Source organism: Pyrus communis, chromosome 14 (assembly GCF_963583255.1).
Source record: "Pyrus communis chromosome 14, drPyrComm1.1, whole genome shotgun sequence".
Taxonomy (NCBI): Eukaryota; Viridiplantae; Streptophyta; class Magnoliopsida; order Rosales; family Rosaceae; genus Pyrus; species Pyrus communis.
In genome coordinates, this window is record NC_084816.1 from 11,861,944 (window position 1) to 11,871,120 (window position 9,177).

The 9,177-nt window shown below is 34.2% G+C and overlaps 1 protein-coding gene across 2 annotated transcripts; it reads right to left on the reverse strand.

Moving 5' to 3' along the window:
- Positions 1 to 1,331: 1,331 nt before the first annotated feature.
- On the reverse strand, positions 1,332 to 7,330 carry LOC137715809 (ankyrin repeat-containing protein NPR4-like). 2 transcript variants are annotated; one of them, XM_068455159.1, is made up of 6 exons: positions 7,146 to 7,330; positions 6,161 to 6,320; positions 2,997 to 3,467; positions 2,765 to 2,914; positions 2,168 to 2,604; positions 1,332 to 2,074 (listed from the first exon to the last, which is right to left on the reverse strand). In XM_068455159.1, exons 2-6 carry the CDS (start codon positions 6,312 to 6,314, stop codon positions 1,463 to 1,465), a joined length of 1,824 nt encoding a protein of 607 aa, XP_068311260.1. In that variant the 5' UTR covers positions 6,315 to 6,320; positions 7,146 to 7,330; the 3' UTR covers positions 1,332 to 1,462. The 2 variants fall into 2 exon arrangements, with proteins under 2 accessions (XP_068311260.1, XP_068311259.1); XM_068455158.1 differs by having other exon boundaries at positions 2,168 to 2,619.
- Positions 7,331 to 9,177: the final 1,847 nt, after the last annotated feature.

Below are 9,177 nucleotides of genomic sequence, written 5' to 3' on the forward strand. Positions count from 1 at the left end.
TTGCCTCAAAGAGGTGATCATGGTGGTTGGAATTGCACGTGAACCAAAATATATCGTGGGTTGGCACAGCTGTAAAAGTTTTAGATCTCAGGGATCGTAGATAATGTTTGCTTAAAGGAAGGCTTTGGGTTACAGCTAAAAAGCAATCAACTTGAGCTGAAAAGTTGTTAGGTTAATTGAAGAATCACTAGAAGTTCCCTATATTCGTTGAGATTGAATTTGACGGAAGTCTTGAGCTTGAGGGCCTATGGCACTATTTATAGATAACCATGGATGAGCAATCTCCATCGTATCACTGAGATGGAGTAGGGTTGATCGGTCTTTTGATATTGACAATGACTGCAATTTGTGGTTGTTGGTGTACTACTGGGCTTTACGGTGCATCCAATACGATTTTTGTGGCTACATCAATCTGTTTGGTGACCCGTTCCTCGCCGTTTAATGAAGCGAGAGCTTCCAAGATCTGGTTGTCCATGTGGCAGACGCGCTTCGAGGGCGGTCGTGTCTAATCCCTTATATTGTCGTGGAGTGATAGGAAGTGGTCGTCTGAACCTTGGGTAAGTATCTTGAGTTGGACTTTGGAGTTGGTGGGCTGCATCGCATGATTTTGAGCAAATAAAATAAATTAGCCCCATAACAGGCCTTTTTTCTTATTTAAGGCCGAACAATTCTTTTCGAAATCATTAATGTTGATAAGGGTCTATAATTGATGAATTTCAGAGAAAATGGAGTGCTAGCTTTTTTAGGGAGAAAAAAAATCCGCATGCACTTGTTTTGGCTGCAACAATGGGATAAATTATAGGATAATACTTGCATTCTTCTATATGGAGATGCACATATTTTTCGTTTGCGTATAACATATCTTGACCATATAAAATAACAATTGGAGTTGCTAAATTTTTTAATCTTCATTTATAGATCACCTAATCGGAGCTTATTTAATCATTCAAATGAATAGAACAAATCAATGGGATAGGTACAAGTAACATATACATTATGAACCGTCTATTTATTTGATATGCTTCAATGATTTTACGATCTTCATTTCAAATGAATTTTTGTAGAGGTGATGTTCAATTGAAGGTTATAGGAGATTGAATAGTTCCGATTGTTGAATACTTGAATTTTTATGGTCAAAATACATTTTTTGCAAATCGGGGATTTGTACATCCCCACTTGAGGGATGCAAGTATTATCTATAAATGATTTGCCGTAATCAGGCTAAAAGGGCACCATGTGAAGTTTGGGTGGTTAAATATAAAATAAAAAAAAAAGTTCGAGTGGTAATTGCACAAAACTAAAAAAGTTTAAATATCAAATTTTAGAACTATACCAAATTTACTGCCAACCATTTGTGTCAATATAGATGATCATTCTTATTTAATCACAACTCTGAGCTAGAACATATATACATATATACACATTATTGTGGAGGCAAGGCTTCAGTAGAGAGTTCTACATATCAAATCATAACCCTCCTTGGCTGAAACAAAAGACTTGAATAATATGTCGAAAAGAACATATCAAACAAGAGAGGATACTGTAAGAAAGCGAACAAAGCAACCGGAACAAATGCAAATATGAATATAAGATCTGGAACCCATATTAATCCATCATGGCAAGATAAATAGAAGGTTGTGCTGAAAGTCACCATCATGGATGTTATTGACACGAAGAGCGATGTAAGCCCGATCATCAACTTCAACGGTAAAGATTTGAGAAAATCGTTTTCAGCATACCGTGACGTGAGGATGTACAAGAACATGAGGATTGCAGTTGAGGAGGAAAAGAGTGCTACTCCATCAGATATGGCGAATATTAAAAATGCTGTCTCTTTTATGGAATTTGGTGTTCCTTTATTATCATTTATACCACCCGGAATGCTAAATGCGGCTGAAAACACGACAGTGGCGATAAGAGTTGAAACAAGCATGCATGAATTTGCAGTGTCCTTCATCCATGATTCTCCCTTGCGCAATAGATCCTCATGCTCGCTAGTGAATAATTCTTGAGGTGTCTTGCCTTGCATATTTTTCATATCTATAAAGGGAGGTTGCACAATCTTCTCGACTTCCTGCCAAATCAATGATCGATAATGAAATTAAAGAAGCAAGGAATTTCTAGGCAAAACGGATTAAAGTTGATTGTAGATGAACTTTAATGATACCTCAAACCATACTAATTCTCGTTGCATCTGAAGAGCTGCTCCGGACACAAGATTGAGTTGGTCTTGAGGTGCCAGTTTTGCAGCTAGATGTAGAATGTTGTTATTCTCATCATCAGTAAATGTTGCTATGATATCTTTGATGGAGCCTGTCACATGCACGAGATTGAAGATACTTGCATGACGATGCAAGACTGCAATATGGAATATAGTTCGATTGTTGTCATCATATTCTAATAGCAATTCCGGATAAAAGCCAATAAGCACAGATAAGAACTCATAATTTCCTAATTTCGCTGCGTCAAATACTAATTCTGAAGGTTCTCTTATCAGACGCATGACTTCGTCATCGTCATGTTTCAACATTTCTTTCCAAAGGCGTTCGACTAGTTTCAGGGCTTGAGTTTGCTTCAAGTTTCTTTTGTAAGAAACATTCATCCCTGGGAGTACTTTAACTGTAAATTAAAAAGGTTACAACATAAACAAAAGGGTTGATAGTCACAAGGATATGCAGGCAAATGTGCGGTGATCAAATACGAAAGTTTGTTTTTATATAACTCATCACATTTTGATATTCATATTTTAGAAGAATTAACTCACGTGTTTTGATAAGTCTTCTGCACATTCCTGGAGTACTATGGTCACCAAATTCTGAAGACTTTCGAGCTAAGACATGCAGGGCCGTTTCTTTGTCGCTTTTACGGGCCGTTGCTAATGTTCTATCCTCTTGTAGCAACTTCATGGCTAAATCTGCACAATTTTACAAAGATTAAAAGAATAGTAGTCGGGAAATAAAGATGTGTTTAATGTTTAACAAGTTCCAAGTACTTACCATAAAGACCATGATCTATACAACAGAAAAAAAGAACGTTACGGCCCATTTCATCCAACATTTTATACGTTTTTGGGTATAAATACGTTGCCATTTCAGACTGTCCTAACAAAGCAGCCATATAAAGTGGTGTCATTCCTTCGCCACCTGGAATTTTTGGCAAGAACCTATTTTTTCGTATCAAAATATCGGCAATTTCTACGGTTCCAGCTGCAGCGGCAAAGCTCAGTGCCGTATTTCCTTTCATGTCTTGAAGTGCCAAGTCGTCTTCATCTATCATATTGACTAGTTCTGCCACAATCTGAATATTGTTCTTTGCTCCTGCTGCAACGTGCAGAACAGTTTGCCATCCTTTTGTTATGCTAGCAGTTAAGAGTGCCGGATTGATATTTAAGATACCTTTGGTGGTTTCCCAGTTGCCTTCCATTGCAGCTTTGTAAAGGGGCATACACAAGTCCAAGTATGCCTCTCCTGTGATGGATGCAAGGGATGAAGTTAGACTAAGCATATGGTTAATTTGTGAACGTAGAATATATATGAGTACACAAATATTCTCTCGTAGAAAAATTTGGCATACCATCCATATAAAATTAGATTGATTATTGTCTGAATATGATTCTTGTCTAAATTGATAAACCTTCTAGTACTTTGTATCATTTAGTCATTCATATGCATCAAAGAAATAAACGGTTCATTTGAAGATATTACTTGTTATCAAAAAATCGATTCGTTCGCTACATATGCATCGTAGAACAAACTCCAATTTGGCCAAATTTATTGATTTTTTAGAAAACTTCATCCTAAATTCCTAATCCTTGAAAAATGTCACACTTAGACTAAAACCTTAAGTAAGATTAAAACTAATTGTAGTCTGTTGAGTCACTGTAAATGTCAGCATACATTTAATCACTTCATATGTTAATTATATTTGGATATTTTACTTCTCTTTTTCTTCGTAATTTTCATTTCATTCGTCATAATATTTTGTTTTAGACATTTAGGTAAACTAACTTATTTATATTATTTAGACAGTGATTTATATAATATACTTTGGTATATCCATTTCGGAATAGATCTTTAGAAGCATTAATTCATGATAATATATTTTGGTACATACATTTCTATATAGATATTTTGGTAAATCAATTCACTTTAATATATATTATCAGTACACTTATGTATTCCTATATTTTTCTTATGTGTAACAAATTTTATTTGAATTTTATTTTGAATTTTTTCTCATTAAGGTTCATTTTTAACGAATTGAGGGGAGGAAGTTAATCAAAATAAATGAACTAAAATGTGTATTTTTTTTTTTTGTCATAGAATTAAAATGTGTTTATTAATTAATTCAAATATTTAATGGGAGAATTTAAGTAAAATACATATCAAGTATTAAATAAAAGTCGAATATGGATTTGAATTAAAATACACATCAAAGAATTATAATTAATTTGTAATTTAACACTACTTTTTATTTAAGTTTTAATATTTTTGAAGGATTAAAGTTAAAACCCCTTAATTGTTTTTTCAAGGATAATATCTTAATAATAATAAAGTAAACAATTATGATTATGACAAAAAAAATTTTGAACGATTATGACATTTGTATACTTTTCAAAATGAGATCTTTTTTATTTAGACTTGGTCAACCGTGGAAAATGGGGAAAGAACTCACTAGATAAAATAATCCACATAAGTCTCATGTCGACTAGGTTGCATATTTGGAAGGACTATTTTACCTTTGAAATTCAATTTCAAAACGTTTTTGTTGTTCTAAAAATTTGGATTTCAATTTCAATTTTCAACCTTAAGAACCCATATACATTCTTGAAATTATCTTATTAATAGGAACGATACTGTATTACTTTGTTAATAGACATAAAAATTATATTACCTTGCTAATAGATGTAAAAATCATATCAAGATTCTAAAAGACACAAGGCTGCTAGGTAGAGGCCGAATCGTACTAGGCGGATTTACGTAAATTTATTATACGTCGTATAAATAAGTGTCTGTTTATACATTTTTTTTTTAAACAAAAAGTGTCTGTTTATACTTAAAAATACATAATTGTAGTAAAATACATAAATTAAAAAATAGAATGACATATATTATAAAGTTTTAGAACATATTGAAAACACGAGAAGCAAACATGTAATGAGTGTTCGTCTAAGTATTCAACAAGTCTCTTACAATTTATTAAAAAAAAAATGAAAAATGAAAAGTATCTATCTTATGCTTAAGTGAGAGTCGTGACTTAGGCGGCTGCCTAAGCAGGTCTAAGCCCTTTTATTAATTTTCAAATGCCTAAAGATTAATTAGGTGGTGGCCAGCAACTTGGTGCCTATATAGGTGGGGCCTAAGCAGCGCTAGGCATGAATTTTTATAACAAATTTATACCTTGTTAACAGATACAACATCAAGATGATTAAAACATGTGTGAGTGAAAAGTTTTAAGATTACGTTACCTACAGTACGAGGAAAAGTAACAATTACCGGGAAAAAAAAAAAACTTCTCTTTTCTAGGTAAACTGCCACGTCACTTGAACCTTTAACAAGGTAAAAAGCACCATAAACTTTGTAGGAGGAGGAGGAATGCCATGAAATTCATAGGATTTTAGAGGTGAAGAACATGAAATTTTGACGAGGAAGAAGAAGAAAATAAAAATTTTGAATTTTTGTAGGAAAAAATTATTGATTGTACTTGTGTGTTATAAGTGATTTAAGCCATTAACTACACATTAATTGAGGAAAAAATAGTTTAAATAAATGGTCTCTATAGCATTAGTCTTTGAAAAAATGGGTTATTCATAAAATATGCTTATGATATTGGGTTTAAACCAACTTTTCATAAAATGATACTATTTAATACATGTTTTGATCTTCACATTTTCATGCAATATTTATCTCATATTCATGTATAGCATATAACTTCACCTAGCTATGTATTATTAATTGATATTAATTCAAGTTATTTTTTTATTTCCATGCTGATTGTTTTTCTTTTTCCCAACTAATCAATTTGCAGACTTCTACCACTTTAATTAACCTTCACAGGTGCAAATACAACGCATTTATATATGGAGACTATATATCAATTAATCATATGCTACATGTATGTATACATGGGATGTGCATGAAAGAGAGAGATCGTATAGTACTGTTGGTATTTTCTAGTAGATGACGCGAAGGATGCCTCGGTTGAATCGGTGCCGCAATGCCGATGATTACATTTCCAGCAGCCGGAACGCCATTTGCTGCCGCCATTTGGATCACAGCTGGGGCAGGTACACATTGTGCTTGTGGACTAGACATTTTTCCCTATGAACTTGCGGAAAATATATAAACATCTCCACAGAAAAATCTGAATTACCAGCTAATTTATACTGTAATATACTAATATGTTTCTAAAGCATAGCAAGAGAACCGATAATAAGTGATATTTCATTCACATTAATATAATGATAATTTTAATTTTTTTATACAACGACATATTTACGGTGGAAAAATAAATTAAATTTGCCATCCACATGGAGTGCCAATTTAAAATTTATTTAGAAAAGCAAGTTTCAGTATATTTGTTTCAAAAATTCGAATAGTATTGGTCATCTAGAAACTAGAACAAGAAAAAAGACCAACAAATTTGGTTCGTTCAATTTACGTCACTCACCTACGTCAGGTTGACGAACTACCAAAAAGTTTATTGCATGAAATAGCCAAACCTCCGGCACTAAAACATACGAGGGACCCTATTTGTAATGGTGGGGATCATTGTTTAATTTTAGAAAAAAAGTTTTTCCAATCTCTTTGCAGTCTTTTCATTTTCCTTCTTCCTCCATTAATTTGTTCCAGAACCGCTGGTGAACTTACAACAATACATGGCATGGGGAATCTGTTATGCTTCTAATTGATTAAGTCATGTAATTGTAGGTACAAGATTGAAAAGTAAAAATGAAAGTTAAATATATATACTCAAGCAATCTGATCACCGGACAAGGTACTCGATTCCAAATAAAGTGAAGATAATGAGTGGGTGAAAATTATGTAATCAAAGATGGAGATCTAAAATACTTGCATGGTAAGTTTTGTTTAATGCATACCATTAATTTTGATAAGCGAAATCATGATATATAGAATATTACTTACAGATTTCCAGCAGCCAATTGGAGCCAATTACACTGAATCGCTGCTACGTATACTCGTCTCTACTGTATTGAGCTAATTAGGGTTTCTTGAGCTTAGATCGAGGAAACTTCAAGAAGAATAATATATAGAGTTTGAAAAGTGTTTGAAGCCGAACAAGACCACAACGGTAGTTCTACTCTCTCTCTCTCTCTCTCTCTCTCTCTCTCTCTCTCTCTCTCTCTCTCTCTCTCTCTCTCCACTTTTTTGTACCTTTTCTTTAGTGGGGAAATCAATTATTAAGACATGGGTCATTCAACAAAGAAAGAAACTTTCAAGACCTAATGTGTGGTTGCATTCGTTAGTTATATGACAGGTAATGCTAAGGAGATTAAATTTGTAGATAAAATTTTAAAAATTAAATGTTATGCCACCAATAAGAATGAGTACGTATATCAATACTAAAGTAATAATCCAATCATCAACTTCTATGTCATTAGTTTAACAAATTTTGTTAATAATCCAATCATCAACTTTCACGTCAAAGTTAAATATCATGTTGTGAAGACGACGTCCCGGAAGGAAGGCCGTGGAAAAAGTGGTCTTGGACGGCCAACGACTAGTAAAACGATGGACCCAACAAGGCAGTGGTCTCTGTAATCACTTTGAGGTGCAGGAGGAGCCCGCGAAAATGATAAAAAGGCAGAAAACGATATATTGTTAGGTCAGTGGCTTCCCCACTTGAGCAACAGACAAACCTAAACTATAATTGAAGGGAAATTGGGAGGAAACTTCTCCCCTCATTTTTTTTTTTTTTTTTTTAACATTAAAGGATTTCGAACTCTAAGTTGCACGTGTAGGCAAGACTGAGTTCCACGCCTGGGTGATACCGTGACAGTAATGCATTGGTGGCATATAAAAATGGCTTCCTGCATCAGAGGAGAGGCCACGCCCGCCGCACTGCCTAGGAAAATCGACAATCTGCCGAAAACGGACAAGGACTATGAAACAAATACAAGAGAAGGTAGAAGTGGAAGTGGAAGTGGAAGTGGAAGTGGAAGTCCGCAGCCAAATGCTCAAATATTGGTGAATCTTATAATATATGCATGGTTGGTGCACAAATTTGGCAGAATATCTAATTATTCCTTGAACTTCGGTTCATTTAATTGTATTGCAGGTATATAATGTTTATTATTATTTTTAAAATGCGATCGAATTAGATGGTTATTGTCGATGTAAATTTCCACCGTCTCTAGTCTTGACGAAAATGCACCTGCAAAACAATCAACATCTTTGATAAAAAACCTAAGCCTCACGCGCCCACAAGGTGGGGGGGGGGGGGGGTTAGGTCTACGGATCTCCAATGCCTAAGTTAGTTTATTTTAGAGAGTAAAGTGTTTAGGGCTTTTTTAGGTTGCAAAAACCCTAAAAATTTGGTAGAATATGGGGTATTTATAGGGCTAAGGCCATCCATATAGTGTTTAATGGAGAGATATTCTCTAAATATTTCCAAGATATTTAATAGGAGATAATATCTTGAGATAATTGGGTAATTATCCCTAATTGATTTAAATTAGGATTACTTACTTGATTGGAGTCAATCTTCAAATAGGAATGTATTAAAGATAGGATTTGGGTAATTAATCCTTATCTTTAATTCCTTGCCAATGGTAGGTGAGTTGTGGGCAGTTGTGTTCAGCTGCTGAGACCTCCAGGGGTGTGAGCTGCGCGTGGGAGCATCTGAGAAGCCTACCCATTTATTGAGGGCAATATTTTCTTTCTCAAATAAAAGTCCACATGTCACCTCTAGAATATTTGGGATTATTTTAGGCTCCACAAATGCCCCCACACCTACTGTGCTGCATGCAGGAAAATGATAGTAGGTGTAGGAATCCCAAGTTACTTAGGCTTGTAGAATTGCTTCCCAATTTGAACTTGATCTTCGTTCTTGATTTGGAGATAGACTTCTTCTAGGAAAAGGAAAATAATTGCCCCTATACCTATTTAATTCTGCCTTAAGCAGGGGATTAAATAAATTTGGAGAACAATCATTATT

Coding starts and splice junctions, on each gene's coding strand:
- LOC137715809 (XM_068455158.1), bottom strand. CDS start 6,314: ATGTCTAGTCCACAAGCACAATGTGTACCTGCCCCAGCTGTGATCCAA. Junction 3,468..6,160: donor TCTACTAGAAAATACCAACA/GTACTATACGAT, acceptor CATCCATCACAG/GAGAGGCATACTTGGACTTG. Junction 2,620..2,764: donor CAGAAGACTTATCAAAACAC/GTGAGTTAATTC, acceptor TTTAATTTACAG/TTAAAGTACTCCCAGGGATG.